Below are 15,691 nucleotides of genomic sequence, written 5' to 3'. Positions count from 1 at the left end.
CTACACTCAGACTCCGTGCTTGCGAGAGGGGAAGTATTGCCTCCTAGAGGCGCCCAGGGGGGGTGTGGTATGTGAGTGTCCCAGGTCACTGGGTGGGGACTCGAGCCGGTTATGCATTGTGTTACTGAAACGGAACCCCTGGATACTGAACCCGGCCCTTGTTGCTGCCAACTCAGAGGGGCAGAAGGGTTACATAGGCATTGGTAGTAAACAGCTCCAACGGCTGAAGCACAAGGCAGAAAATCTGAAGGAATAGAAGATTCCAGAAATGAAAGATAATTTTGGGAAAAAAACCACAGCAACATCAGCAATTTCCAGAAAACACAGGCCCTAGTCATCGCTGAGATTCAGTCTACTTCTCGGGTTCCCCTTTGCACTGAGTGGGACATCCCAGCGTGCTGGCACAGCCATGCTGGCTGGTGCATTTGACCCTTTGTTAGCAGGCCTGTGTGTGTCCTGCACTTTAAATCTGCCTGGGGATACAGCAGTTTAGAATGCAGTTCTATTCTGAGAAGCCTGTACAAATGGTACTTTCTTACCCAACAGATCTAGATGCTACCTGTGTAGAGTCAGAGTTATATCTGCTGACTTAAAATCATCAAAACATATTTTAGTTCCTTGACTCTTTTTAGCCATGCAGAGCTAAATAGGGGTCAGATTTTATTTCTTCCTGCACCTACTGATTGTTTTCCCTCAGAACCTTTCCACCTCTGTCTACTGTACGCTCTTCTAGACTTGTTACACATTTCCCTAGCTGAGCCACTCACTGAACCAGGCGAGTCACACACTTGACTGTACTGTCATTAGCCAAACAAACAGATAAAACAAAGTTCAGTGGGCCCTAGCAAAGCTCTGAGACACCACTTCACATAAAGAGGAAGAGAGGGAAAATGCTCATTTAATCCCCTCACGCTTCCTTACCAGCAATGCAAGCAAGGAGAGACCAGCAGTAACAAGTCACATAGGTGCTTTTGAAAATAACACCATATCCTTAAACATATTAAAACCAATGGGAATTAGGCATCTAAATACCTTTGAGGAGCTCAGTCCAAGTGGCCCAAGTCATGTGACTTAGGGGTTAGGCATTACAACCCTAAGGCGCAGAGCCTCAAAAGGTACTTAGGTGTTGCTCCACTTGGCAATGCAATGCCTAACCCCTAAGTGCTCAGCTGCCTAGTGGGCTCCTCAGCCCTGAGCCAGACACTCAGGCTCTACATACAATACATGGGGAAGAGTTAGGTTCCTATGCAAGGGAGCCTCAGAAGCCAGCAAGCTGAATGAAGAGCCGCTTAAGTTAGCCAGAAGTGAACTACCAGAGATGGGTGAGGAGAAGGGCTTAGGTGACTAAGTGGTTGACTGGTGCACCTGGCTGATGGGCCAGAGATAGGTGCCTCTCACCACTAGGGGTCTTCAACTGAGAACCCCAGCCTGGAGTTAGGTGCCCAAAGTTGGGTCACAACCACTTACATACCCCAGGCCCTAGCAGCCAAAGCCATCTCTCTCTCTCTCCTGCTTGATGCATCGAGCAAGTGTGAGAGGTATTTCCCCAGTGCCTCCAGCCATTTTTTGTGCAGGTGAGTTTCAGTGGTCTGAATCCAGCCCTCCTGCTGCTTCTGACAGGTATCACATCTAAGGTGTGCTCAGAGCACACCTACAGGATTGGGCCCCCTGGCAAAATAGGCATTCCCCTGCCTAGTTTGAGAATCCTCTTTCAGGGCCTTCGGCTTGAGCTCAGGCTCAGAGCTGCTCATTAGCTGTGGAGCAGTGTCAGGGCTTAGGCAGCTTTGAAAATGCCAAGCAGTGGAAACTTAGGTACCCACAGGATTAGGTAGCTCAGCATTGGCTCTGAAAACCTCAATGGCACTTAAATGGGGGACTTAGGCACCTTAGAGGATCTAGGCCAGGGGTTCTCAAACTGAGGATCAAGACCCCTCAGGAGGTCATGAGGTTATTACATAGGGGAGTCACAAGCTGTCAGCCTCCACCCCAAACCCTGATTTGCCTCTAGCATTTATAATGGTGTTAAATATATAAAAAAGTATTTAATTTATGGGGGGCGGGGGGTGTTGCACTCAGAGGCTTGCTATGTGAAAGGGGGCACCAGTACAAAAGTTTGAGAACCACTGATCTAAGCCTAAATCACTTTTTGAAAATTTTACTCCAGAAACATAGGAAAACAATTCTTAGCATGTAGATTTAAATAATAATGCTGCCTAGCTCTTATATAGTGCTTTTCATCAGTAGATCTCAAAGCACTTCACTATCTTTCATGTATTTATCCTCACAACATCAGTGAGGTGGGCAAGTATGAGGGACAGAGGGGCTAAGTGATTTACCCAAGGTCGGACAGAAGTCTGTGGTGGAGCAGAGAATTGGACCCATAAAAAGGATAGACGTTGGTGTGGATCTATTTAGGATGCTCCATGTAAGCCAGTTTACCCAGTTTCCAGCTCAAGGCCATCACACACATAGCAGTAACTGTCCAGCATGAACAATCTCTGTTTATAATGCAGAGCACACGGACTTGCTTTTCTATCTTACTACAAGTTTTCGATAGCACCCATCACCACTGTTCTTGAGCTACTTTATCCCCCTAGCCTTCCTCACTCGGCTACCATGGTTTCCTTCAAATCTTGGGAGATATTTGCCCCCGCTCCCCACACACACACATTTACGCAATGCACAACCTTGGTGCAGGGAACAAAGGAAAGTGCTGCACAGAGCACATGACCCGTTACCAGTGACTGGAGCTGTGGAGAAAAAGGATGGCAGGACGGATGGGAAAGCTGGGCCCCTAATAAATTAGAGTCCAGAGGGAGGGAGCCTTTTGTCCCAGAAGAATTAGAAGCATGGAATATTCTATATATATAAAAAAAATAGGCAACACTAGTACTTTCTATTGCAGGGGATCTATGAAAAGAGGCAATTTAAAACTTCAGGTTGATTTCAATGGACCTTCTTTACCTTAATACCTTCATAACCTAGAAAGATGTTTTCAATGGGTATTTTCCCTGGGCACAGAATGGACATTATGAAGATGCCTACAGAAGCTTCAGTGATGGGCACAGTGTTAGGAACTTTGGGCTTGTTTCTTACAAAGTTATATTGCCTGTATGTTAGTCCTGTTAAATCTAATGCTTAACTATGCTCATGGACTGGAAATACATGTTTATGTCTTCTGAGGGGGCCAAGAAGGGGGGCTTTTAATTAAAGTCTCACTGTTACCTGATCAGAGAGTTCCCCCTCCAGTGTTCTAATGATGCTGACACGCTACTGGAGAATTCCACAAACATCTTATGTGAGAATGACAAAATAGCACCTCTCTCCTAACAGGTGCATCAGCATCCACTCCCAGTTTCCCATGCAGTGGCAGTGAAAGTGCAACTCTACACAACAGGCTCTGAAGAAAAGCCAACTGCAAGCACTAATCAAGTAATTAACCTTATCTTAAAACTAGTGGAGCTTGATAACTTTATGAACAGCATTATATGACAGAGTTGTTCTTGACAGCAGGGGACTGGATTCAATGACCCAGGAGAGCCCTTCTAATCCTACACATCCCTGGTTTGTTTTAACAATAGATTTCCCCCCATTGCAGCTAACCCTGTTTGTGTATAGATCTATTCATTCTGATATATCACACCCTTCTGCTTCATGTATCTACGTGCCTATATGTCCCTCATTGCTGCATCTAATTGACTCTAATTAAGAAAACAGAGTGTCTCCCCACAAATAAACTGTTCTTTCTCGCTCCCCATTTTTCCCCTGCAGGAGCAGCTGTTAATATTTAAAGTAGTCAGGACAGAGACTGGGTAGCAAAGGCTAAGAATATTAAATGGTAATAAACACAGAAGTAGCAACCTTGATCTCATGCCTTTTAAACATTTTCATTTAGTCCAGCTTGGATCATCAACAGGATTCCTCCTCCCCGCAAATATTCATTTCTTGTCAATCTCTTTTCTAAGAATGGATTTAATCTATACCAGTCATCAGCTGGTGACATCTTGTCAGGCTGAACTGCTGTAACAGAATTTACTACGTGAACAGGTTTTTCTGTTCTCAGAGGAAAACAAATGAGAGACACAGGAAAAATGCCAAACAGAGAGGCAGTAGCCAATGAGAATTTAAATCCAAAATGCAGCTTAGTGTTCTGAGGACTGAATGTCTCAGCTAAACAAACTGGCCTATAATTAGCTGAATTTACCTTAATTCAGACAGGGAGGTCATCCACTGAAAGAAGCTGGGGGAAAGCTCAAAGAAATAAGAACAGCGAGGACCAAGAATTTGGTTTTTCTGTGGCTGCTGGAAAACCCAGTTTCTCCACTCCTTTCCATTAATTCCATCTAGCTTCACTCACTGGGTGACCTGACTATTAGTGAGAACACTGACCAATTTGGTTGGTTGGTTGGAGCAGGGGCAGCACTCTCTTCATTTCAATATTTTTCTCTTGGTATATTTATCTGGGAGGGCTCAAATCTACAGGAACTGGGGCAGATATAGGTGAAGATGGAATGTAGAAAATCAGATCTTCAACTGGTGTACTTCTTTGAAATCAGTGGAGCAATATCTGTTTAGACCAGCTGAGAAACTGGTCCACAGTTTCACACTGTTTAGATATCAAAGTGATGGGGGGGGTGTCTTTAGGTGTTTTATATATATTAAAAAGTATATACACACATATATATACACACATACACCCTACATAGACAAATGTGTGTGTGTTGTACACAAGAAGAGCATAAGAAATCCTTGTGAAATGCTCACACCACCAGCTTTAACTAATATGGCCAGTTTTTGGGCATATAGGAAAGGATTGTGGCTGCCGCCTCATTCCTAGGCATGGTTTGGAAATATTATGCAAGCATAATATTTCAAAGGTCATTAGTGATTTTGGGTGCCTGGGTTGGGACACTTTAAAGGAGCCTGATTTTCAGAAATACAGGGCACATCCACCCTCTGAAAATCACGCTCCTTTAAAGTGTCTTGAGTTCAGAACGCAGATGATGAGGTACTCAAAATTACTATTCGCTTCTGAAAACGTAGACAATACTTCGTCTACCACCTTTGCAAATGTTTTGAGGCGATAGGCCTTTTCCTCATTCTTCCTTCCCAGGTTAAGCATCAGTGGCTTCCAAAATTGAAAATCTCTGCAGTATATCAGAAATCACAGTGGTTCGTTACCATCAAAAATATCTAGATTTGCCTGAATCCACATCTTCTAGAATTTGGCATTGCTTGCCCCCATCATTTTTCCACGCTAATCCCTATTTTTCATTGTTGACAAGACACTGTCCTACACAAGAGCCTCTCAATTAAAAAAGAAACAGGTGCCAAGCATTTCATTATGTTGCAGTTTGACTGTAGGCCTGGCTGGTGGGTTAGAAATAACAGACGGAGAAAAAAAAGACTAAAATAATGAGTGGTTTGTATGAAAAAAAGTGTTGAAATAATAAGGAAGTAAGTCCCTTGGGGATTTCAGGCAATCATAAGTAAGATTAAAAACAAAAAGTTTACCTAGAAGTACCATTAGAATTATTATTAAACCATCACTTTGTAGCATCTAGTGGATAAAAGGGTGAGAAAAAAAAGTTAACAGATTTGTCAAAAACAAAGTCATGCCAAACCAATATAATTTTCTTCTTTGAGAGGGTTACTGGTGTAACAGATTAGGGGGTGGGGAAGCAGTGTACACAACTCACCTTGATTTTAGTAAGGCTTTTGATACAGTCCCACATGGCATTCTCATAAGCAAACTAAAGGAAATATGGTATACATGAAAATACTATAAGGTGGGTGGACCAGTGGCTGAAAAAAGAAAAAAAAAACTGTACTCAAAAAAAAAAAGTTGTTATCAATGGTTCACTGTCAGATAGAAAGTGTATCTAGTGGGATCCTCCAGGGATCTGTCTTGGGTCCAGTACTATTCAATATTTTCATTAACTACTTGAATAATGGAGTGGAGAGTATGCTTATAAAGTTTGTGATGACACTACACTGGGAAGGCTTGCTAGCACTTTATCAAGGCTGATTTGAATTCGAATCCTGTCCTTTAAATTGGAGAACTGGTCAGAAATCAACAAGAAGAAATTCAAGCCAACAAGTGCAAAAGTACAACAATTTAGGAAGAAAAAACCAAAATGCACAAACACATAGTGGGGAGTAACTGACTAGGCAGAGGCACTGCTGAAAAAGGAGGATTATAGTGGATCACAAATTGAATGAGTCAACCATGTGATGCAGTTGCAAAACAAGGCCAATATAATTAAATCAAAATACAAAAAACAAAAAATCATGCTTCAGTTCTGGCAAATAGACTGAAAAAAAATATTTATCTAGATATAATCAACAGGGACCAGACAGCATTTGTACTAAACAAGCAGCTAGCTATTGGACAATTTTCAAAGTCTTAGACGTGATCTTCTTTGCAGACTCTACCATTAAGCCCCTACCTAATTTATCACTAGATGCAGAAAAAGCTTTTGACAGAGTAAACTAACAGGTCTTTAAAAAAACACTTTAGATACATTTGGCTTAGGCTCTAAATTTCAAAACTGCATTTCTGTCTTGTATTCCAATCCATATGCTGCTACTATAAGAATAAATGGATGTCAGAAAATTTCCCCCCCCTTCTTAAAGGCACATACTAAGTATGCCCTTTATTGTCTCTTATTTTTGCTATGGTAATGAAGTAATTTGCCCAGTTGATCAGGAAAAATCCTAGCAAACAGAATTACAATAGGAAACAGAACACAAATTAGTGTTATGTGCAGACGCCATAGTATTGTTACGAATCTACCTCACAGACTACTAGAATAGCAAGAGATCTTAAAATTTGGCAGAGTATCTGGATTTAAATTAAAATTATGACAATCACAGCTCCTTGATATAGGTGTGGGCTCTGATCTACAGAAAGAGCAAATATAAATAGATAATGTCTTCAGTGAGGTACCCAAGAAGACATTTCTAAAAGATACCAAGACATATATAATATTAGTTATACTCCTTTGATTAAGAAAAATCTAAACCTCTGAAAAATGGTGAAAATATATTAACTTCATAGGTAGGCAGAATTGCAGCAGTTAAAGTTGCTCTCTTATCCCAAATTAACTGCCTTTTCCAAACTCTTCCATTTTTAGTTCCAGAAAGTTTCTTAGCTCAATAGCAACTCATGATAAAAATTAATTAATTAATCTGGGGAAATTAGAAATCCAGGATTAAGCAATCTGCTTTGCCATGGCTTTTGAATAAAAGGGAGATTTTGCCACACATTAAGCACCAATATCAAGCTATTCGGAACAGAAAGTTAAGTTACTGTATAACACCAAACCCTAGTAAACAGTGGGTAGAGATCGAACAAGTTCACTGCTGTGCAAACAAACTCTGCATGATCTCCGGATAAAGAAATCCAAGAGGATAAATGAATACAACCACTCTTATGAAAGCAACAGTAGAAACTTGGTATAGTTTATTTAGAAAACTAAGCCCATACCCATCACCTCTAATGGCTATAGTAGAGAATATAGAATTCAAACCCAAAGCCTGGGAAGTTTTGACATTTGGGACCTCACAGGTATATCAAAATTCAGCCTACTGGACTTTAGAGACAAAGTATTTAAATCACTTGATGAAATACAACTTGAAAAACACCAAAGTTTCAGTACATCAATACCTACAGTTTAGACATTTTTCACCATACTCCCACAAAATGGCAGACACACATAAAATTGACAGAATTTGAAAAAAAAACTACTCACTACAACCATAAAACAAAAATGGCTTACTGTCGATTCTAGAAGTAACATTTAGAGATTGCTTTGTAAAGGACAAAACTATGTTCATGAAATGATGGAAAATTGACAGACACCAACTGAAGAGTGGGAGAACATATGGCACAATGGTCCCCACACTTAAAAGAAAACTACATTAAAATTCTATTAATGTGTTTAGCAGTGATACCCAACTCTCCTTAAAATTAAAGTTAGTTTATAGTACAGGGATGGGTAAATGCATCTAAAATGTAAGAAAAGCAGAATTTTGGATCTAAGCACGAGACAACAAAAGACTGACTTTCAGCTGACAAGGCAGAAGAGGGAGACTAAGAAGAAAAGCTGCAACCACAATATATGATCATTATCACAATGAAAGAAAGCAACTGGTAGCAGGGGGACTTCCATTAGCCACTTTATATACTAAGTTTTACAGTTTTAATAGAGATAGAACTGAACGCCTTGTAAAACTTATTTAAGAGACCAGATTGTTAATAAATACAATAAAAATAAAATACACCAAAAATCCCAGCCAAAAGCCAGGAGAGAAAGCCAATGAAGCCACCTAAGTTCTAAACGCAAGCCCTCCTCTAACACCACGCACTAGAACCAAAAGTATTTATTAAAAAGAACATCTGTTGAAAGGCTCTTCACGTAGCTGTTCTTCATTATTAACTTTGTCACTCTCCAGAATACTAGCATCATCATCATTTTAGGATGAGAGTCTCAGCCCACATTAACACCCTAATTATGTCACTCACATAGCTGCCTCTGTCATGGTGGAACCCTGCAAGGTGACATAAAACTAGTCATAACTTTAGAGATAATTCTGGAGCAGTCTCGCAGAGAGAGGGGCAGTGACTGGAGTATATTATAGAATAGGATGGTCCTGCAAAAGTATCTGAGAACCGCCTTTGGACCCCTAAATGGGCAGCCCCAGAATTGGGGATGTAGAAAGGGGACTCAGACACCTTTCACCCATAACTCCCCTGGGTGCTACATGCAGTTCACTTTGCCAAACCCAGGATCTGGACTTTGATATTCATAATTTAAAGTCAAGGGCCTAAACTTGCATTTCTTTCTTAGGAAAAAGGAAGGGGGGCAGAGGAAAAATAAATTCAACAAATAAATTAATTGCTCCACATTAAATCACAGTGATGGGCTAGAATTAGTCAGCTTTCTTTTAGAGCTCTCTTGCCTAATCTGTCCATGAGCCACACTTCAATAATACAAAATGCACCCGGGAGGGATTTGTAAAATAGGTTACTACTGGCACATTTCAGGATTCTGTAAAAGCAGAAGGTGCCTTTTCAGAATGAAGGAAGTGAAGCAGAATGTGCCAACTGCCCTAAGCTAGGAAAGTAAAAACAAATAATGAAAATAGATAGCCAAAGTAAAACCAGCAAGATGATTGAGGCTATGCACTACCGGACTGAGTGCAACCATCAAACTCCAGCCTAGTACAGAGAGAAGGGCTAGAGAAGGCACCAGGATACCTTCATCATCACTGCACAGCAGAAGCAGAGAAGGTTTAATGACTGAATTCAGTGGACGGCTTTGCAGCTTCAGCTACCATTAGGTGCTGTAGTTATCCAAAGCTTAAATGTATAACATTAACAGGCCTAAATGCATAGCACAGTATGTGGCACCACCACAAAATGAGGAAACAAGAAAGTGCAAAAAGCATTGTTAAAGGAATGAATCGGATTAGATCACAAAGCCCAAATGGATCCATCAGCTTCCTGATGTAACCAATTTTCAGTACTTATGGGAACTCTAGCTCGGGACAGCCCAGAGTTAAACTTGCATCAATAAGGAGGGACAACTGAGAAAAATAAGTTCAGAGCTGTAAGGGTCCGATCCAAAGCTCCCTATTATCAAATCACAAGACCCCATTGACTTTAATAGGCTTTGGATCAGGCCCAAAAGAGAGGACAGCCATGCAGCAGCATCAAGCTGCAATTCACACCTGCACATTTTTCTTCTATACCTCTCTCCTCCTCCACTAACAGTAAAATGCCTTGTGTGCATGTTGAAGTAAATGGCATTAGGTAGCAAGCATCTATTGCACAGTATGAGCAATGGAGAGCTGTCCAATTTCCTGAAATCTCTTCATGCATGAGCTACTACAACAATGAAATAATCTGTGGCTGTGCAACAACCAACAGACATAGGCAAGAAAAACCACCCACCAACATTCACGGCAGATGGCTGCTTCCAAGACCTTATCTTCTGCTGCCCAGCAATTCACTCCCAGGAGAAGCTTTCACCAATTCGAATCACACCATACCAAGACCTTGACCAGCTGGATTTGCCTCCAATTATAATAAGATTTTTAGCCAGCTGTGGGGCCAGGAGGTAGAGCCCTTTTCACATTCTCAGGCTTCCTAAATGCCATAAACAATAGCATGTGCTGCCAAGCTGACTCAGACTCTGCAAAAGTAACATCAGTTTCAGTACCTGCAGTCATGGCAACTAAATTCTAAAAGGAATTAATTAGAAGAGGCTTCAGCTGTGAGTGGGAAAGTTTCACTATCATCAGAGTTGGGGGTTTACTATGGCTTTAGTGACCCTCAACACTTTCATCTCTGACAATCTGAATCTCCCAGTTTAAGTAGGGAACTAGATCTATAAAGTATTAATTCCTCTGATGATTTTGGAGAGTTCACATTAAGCAAACCTCTGGCTATGTCTACACTGCATAGTTAACACAGGTGACTGGCACCCAGGTCTGAGCACTCAACTGAGCCTAGCCTGGGTGTGAGTGTCCCCACAAAGTCCTACCCACATGACTGGGTCCTCACCATTTCTATAGGCACCATGGGGGCATATTCCATGGTTCTTCTTGCAAAGATGCTCTAGGAATCTGAGTCAGTTGGGTCAATTGCAGGAGAATGAGTCTGTCCTTCCAGGGGAATTGCCAGTGCTTAAACTAGAGGATGGAGGTGCCAAGGGGTCACAGGCCTGGCCAAATACATAAATACAAAATCAAGCTGGTCTCAGCAGGGCACCCTTTAAGGACCCTCCTACGAGAGCTGTCACTCCCAGATGACGAGACACCCACCCTTGTTTCAGAGCACTGGGAATAAGGGAAGGCACTGGAGGACTATCAGCACTTGAGTGATTCAGCTTGGGCCCTCACTGCAGAGTGGATGGGTTACTAACCTGAGTTATGGCAGAGCCAGGCTCTCACCCACACTTCTAGCCAGGCAAGCTACTCTAATGCTTAATGCATCTCTGAACCCAGGTCAGATGTTTTTGTTTGGATAGCAGGAGAGAGTTTGAGGCTAAAACTAAAATTAACTGTGCAGGGTAGAGAAACTCTCCCTGGTTCACCTGGTTAGCATGGTGACATTCACACTGCAGGTTAACCCGTTCCTTTTTGTCTCCCCTCCCCCTTTCCTTAACAGATGCATTTCACATAACACAACTCATTTGCTGTTCCAGAGGGAAGTGACACATTGTAAGACCAGGGCTGCTATGAAAATGTGATTTGCTACTGCTCAGGCTCTGTCCTGCTCACTTTCTCTTGCTCCACAGACAGGCACAATCGCTGGCCTGTGAGGTTGACAGTGGTCACAGTGCTCCAGCAGACACAGGAAACAACTTGCACAGACTGATCCTTCCTGACCAGGGCTCCCAACAGCCCAAGCCAGCCCAGCAACGGTTCCAGATGGCTGGAGTGCAGCGCTGTAGCCAGGGCCGGCTTTAGGCCAATTCCACCAATTCCCCTGTATCGGGCCCTGCACCTAAGAGGGCTCCGCACCCAGTGGCAGAGCCGTTGGGGGGTGGGGCAAGTGGTCAAGAATCCCTTCCCTGGCTAGGAGGTTCCTTTTTAATATTTACTCACCCGGCAGCGCTCTGGGTCTTCGCCGGTGGGTCTTTCACTTGCTCTGGGTCTTCAGCAGCACTTCGGCGGCAGGTTCTTCAGTGCCACTGAAAATTCAGAGCGAGTGAAGGACCCGCCGCCGAAGACTAGGAATGCCACCCAGTGAGTACAAGCCCCACATGTTTTTTTACGTGGTTTTTTTTTGTGTGTGTCATCCCTGCCTGGGCCCCGTTGAAACTGTTTGAATTGGGCCCCGCGCTTCCTAAAGCCGGCCCTGTTGCAGCCTCAGCTAAGGCAATGAGAGCTGTACCCAGAAGGGAGCCCATAAAATACAGCCCACTGGCCCTGCAGCCTCTGGCCATGCTCCACTCCCGGCCCCCCTTAAAGCAGTCAGTGGGGTGGCCCTGCTCTGGCTGGTCACATGCCCTGCACTGGGCAGCCTGGGGGATGCAGAGCGGGAAGCTGAGAAGAGGCGCTGCGGCTCCTGCACAAAGGTGAGGGGATGAGGTGCTCCCTCTTAACGAGGTCTCTGCCCCCAGCCCCACCTGAGCAGGCAGTGGGGCACTTATGCTTTAGCACGCTCAGGAAGCCTGTGCCCATGCCCACGCGTAGGCTAGCTATGGGAAACCAGCGCCAGCAATCCCCAGGGCTGCAGGGGGTCTGGCCCGCCACATCCCTTCCCCATCCCCCCCCAGACTCATTATCCTGCCCAGAGCCAGACTCTCCAGGGCTTCCACAAGACTTCTACAGTGCAGAAACGTCAGTAAGTGCGAAGTAGCCAGGGAAGCTCATCTTTGCAATTCATGAAATGCCCCCACTTACACTTCCCCATCCTGGCCGGGGGACTGGTGAGCACAGCTCGGCAAGTGGGAGTCACACAACACCCCCCCCCCCCCCAGAGCAACTAGTCCAGACACATGATGCTGTAGCTTTGGGATCCACATTGAACTGAGGTTAAACTGCATCCTGCAGAGCCCCGTCCCCACTCCGCTCCTTCACTCCAGAGTTAGTTGCGTGTACAAACGACACCTCCCCTTGTACCCCCATTAAACAGAGCAGATGAGCCCAAGACACTGACACCTGGGAAGCCAACTCCAGCAGAGGCTCAAGCTGGGCTCCTGGAGCTCCTGAGCAGCCAGACCCACACAGGGCAGCCAGGAGGCCGCTCTGTGCAAAGCCTCACGTGCTGGTGGTTGGCGAGCAGCACTGCTCACAGCCGCATGTGGGACTGCTCCCACTTCTTCTTCCCCAGAGATTTCCCCCTCACACACTCCTGACCCAGGCTGCGCAGCTGGCGCCTTCCCAGGGAAACTCAGCGTGTAAAGTACTCGGCCCAAAGGACCCTGATCAGCACGTTTCACAGGGGCAGAGCACACAGATGTCCTGCATCTACCCCAGCACCAGCACCTGTGATGCCACTGTCATGTCAGTCTGATTTGGGCAGAGGTTGGCTTTTTGTTGGCTGCCAGTAGTCAGCGGGCACCCAGTCAGTCAGTCACCTCTGCAAGTGGGGCAAGAGATCTCCCTACCCAGCAGCAATCTGCTAAGCCAGGGGCAGGGCACTCCTACCTTTCACAGCATGCTGGGCAGCCTGGGCCGAGCTCCGTGCACAGGTGATGTGCTCCCCTGGCCTCTCACTCCCTGGCAGACAACAGCGGCACATTTCTTGCAGGGGGATCTTGAAAGCACATATTGACTCCCCAGGCACCAGAGTCTCTAGTGGTGCCCCCACTCTGCTTGCACATGTGTGTGGCACTCCAGTGCAGGTGCCCAGGCAAGCAGGGCACTGTTATTTGTAATCATCACTAACTCATAGCTCTACAACCCTGGGCCAGCCTACCTGACACTACAGCAGCAAACAAGCAAGCAGCAGAGAGGAAACCACGCAGCCACCAGGCTCCTCTAAGCGCAGGGCTGAGGGGACCCAAGGACATGGAGCTGCAGATCCACATTTTTGTTCCACAGATCACCAGCCCTGTGCAGAGATGTTGCCCATTCTCCTGCAGCCAGGGTGGCCCCACTGGCGAAGAACAGCAGCAGCTGGAGCTCAGATGCTTGTGGAAAACTGAGAATCTAGCAGGAAGGAGACAGCAGGGTCTCTCTCTCTCTCTCTTTGCAGAGCAACACTCAATTCCCCCCTCACCCAAGGCTGTAGCTACCAAGACCTTATGTAGTCAGACACTCTGATCATCAGCCAGCCACCTTAGACCTGCCTCTGGCCACGCCTGGCAGGGGTCAGTTTGGATTTTGGAAGGAGAGAACAGCTGGTGCCTTAGGGGCAATTGGGGCAGGTAGAACAGCGGGAGCAATAGGGGAGAAGGAGGTGGAGTGAGCACCAGCTGGAGCCTGGAGGGCTGCAAGGAGAACTAGGGTCAAGAATGGGTTAGCTAAGAAAAAAGCCAGCCAGCTAGGGGAAAGGTTATGGATGGATGGGAGCTGCCTGCTTGCATTTCCTCTTGTAAAGTGCTGCTGGCAGCAGGCCCACTGGTGAGGGGCTTCATCTCTTATTTTATACAGGACCATAAAAATCCTAGGGCCAGCCCCGCTGGAAAGAATGTGGGATCAGATCACAGAACCATATTGGCAACACTAGCTTTGCAGGGGATCTATGAAAAGAGGCAATTTAAAACTTCAGGTTGATTTCAGTGGACCTTCTTTACCTTAATACCTTCATAACCTGGAAAGATGTTTTCAATGGGTATTTTCCCTGAGCACAGAATGGATGTTATGAAGATGTCTACAGAAGCTTCAGTGATGGGCACAGTGTTAGGAACTTTGGGCTTGTTTCTTACAAAGTTATATTGCCTGTATGTTTGTCCTATTAAGTCTAATGCTTAACTATGCTCATGCATGGTCATGGACTGGATTGGAAATACATGTTCATGTCTTCTGAGGGGGCCAAGAAGGGGGGCTTTTGATTAAAATCTCACTGTTACCTGATCAGAGAGTTCCCCCTCCAGTGTTCTAATGATGTTGACACGCTACTGGAGAATTCCACAAACATCTATGTGAGAATGACAATATAGCACCTCTCTCCTAACACAGAGGCATCAGCATCCACTCCCAGTTTCCCATGTAGTGGCAGTGAAAGTGCAACTCTACACAACAGGCTCTGAAGAAAAGCCAACTGCAAGCACTAATCAAGTAATTAACCTTATCTTAAAACTAGTGGAGCTTGATAACTTTATGAACAGCATTATATGACAGAGTTGTTCGTGACAGCAGGGGACTGGACTCAATGACCCAGGAGATCCCTTCTAATCCTACACATCCCTGGTTTATTTTAACAATAGATTTACCCCCATTGCAGCCAACACTGTGTGCATGCATCTATTCATTCTGATATATAGCACAGCACTCCTCTGCTAAGTGTATCTAGGTGCCTATATGTCCCTCATTGCTGCATCTAATTGACTCATCAGTTAAGAAAACAGTGTCTTCCCATAAATAAACTGTACTCTTTCTCTCTCCCCATTTTTCCCCTGCAGGAGCAGCTGTTAATATTTAAAGTAGGACAGAAACTGGGTAGCAAAGGTTAAGAATATTAAATAGTAATAAACACAGAAGTAGCAGCTTGATCTCATGCCTTTTAAACATTTTCATTCAGTGCAGCTTTGATCTTCAACAGGATCGCCCCCAATATTCATTTCTTGTCAATCTCTTTTCTAAGAGGAGCTGTCCCTTTGAAGTCAAGCACTCTGCTAAAGGCAACTTCCTAGGCTTAAAGCCAGGCACCTGCTTAAGTACCTTCTTGAGTCAAGACCATAGAAACTAAAACTGTGCACTCCTTTGCCCAGCCTGTCCCTGCTGAAGCACTGAAAGGTTTTCACATTTCACCATCAGCTAGAGACAAATCACTTTTATTATGTACACAATTATGTGGGGTCAGGAAGGAATATTCCCCCAGATCAGACTGGCAGTAGACTTTCTCTGTAGAGTAGGGTGCAGGTCACTTGTCAAGGTTATCAGGATATAACTCACTTAATGAATTCCCTGCCATTGCAGGAGCCTCGGGCACTGGAGCAGCTCAGTCCCTCCTGTTCTCTGCCTCTGGCACATAATAGTCTAGTCTCCTGGCGGCTGTAATACTTTGGTC

The 15,691-nt window shown here is 44.7% G+C and overlaps 1 protein-coding gene across 1 annotated transcript in view; it reads right to left on the bottom strand.

The window, feature by feature from the left end:
- TMCC3 (transmembrane and coiled-coil domain family 3) overlaps positions 1-10,148 on the bottom strand; it is a 250,306-nt gene extending 240,158 nt beyond the window's left edge. Inside the window, exon 1 of the mRNA XM_030548541.1 lies at positions 9,959-10,148. Within this exon, the coding sequence (XP_030404401.1) occupies positions 9,959-9,964 (6 nt within the window). The 5' untranslated portion in view covers positions 9,965-10,148. The remainder of the gene's footprint in view (positions 1-9,958) is intronic.
- Positions 10,149-15,691: the final 5,543 nt, after the last annotated feature.

The sequence above is a fragment of the Gopherus evgoodei genome, chromosome 1 (genome assembly GCF_007399415.2).
Source record: "Gopherus evgoodei ecotype Sinaloan lineage chromosome 1, rGopEvg1_v1.p, whole genome shotgun sequence".
NCBI classification, from domain to species: Eukaryota; Metazoa; Chordata; order Testudines; family Testudinidae; genus Gopherus; species Gopherus evgoodei.
This window is presented reverse-complemented; position numbering and strand designations above follow the sequence as displayed.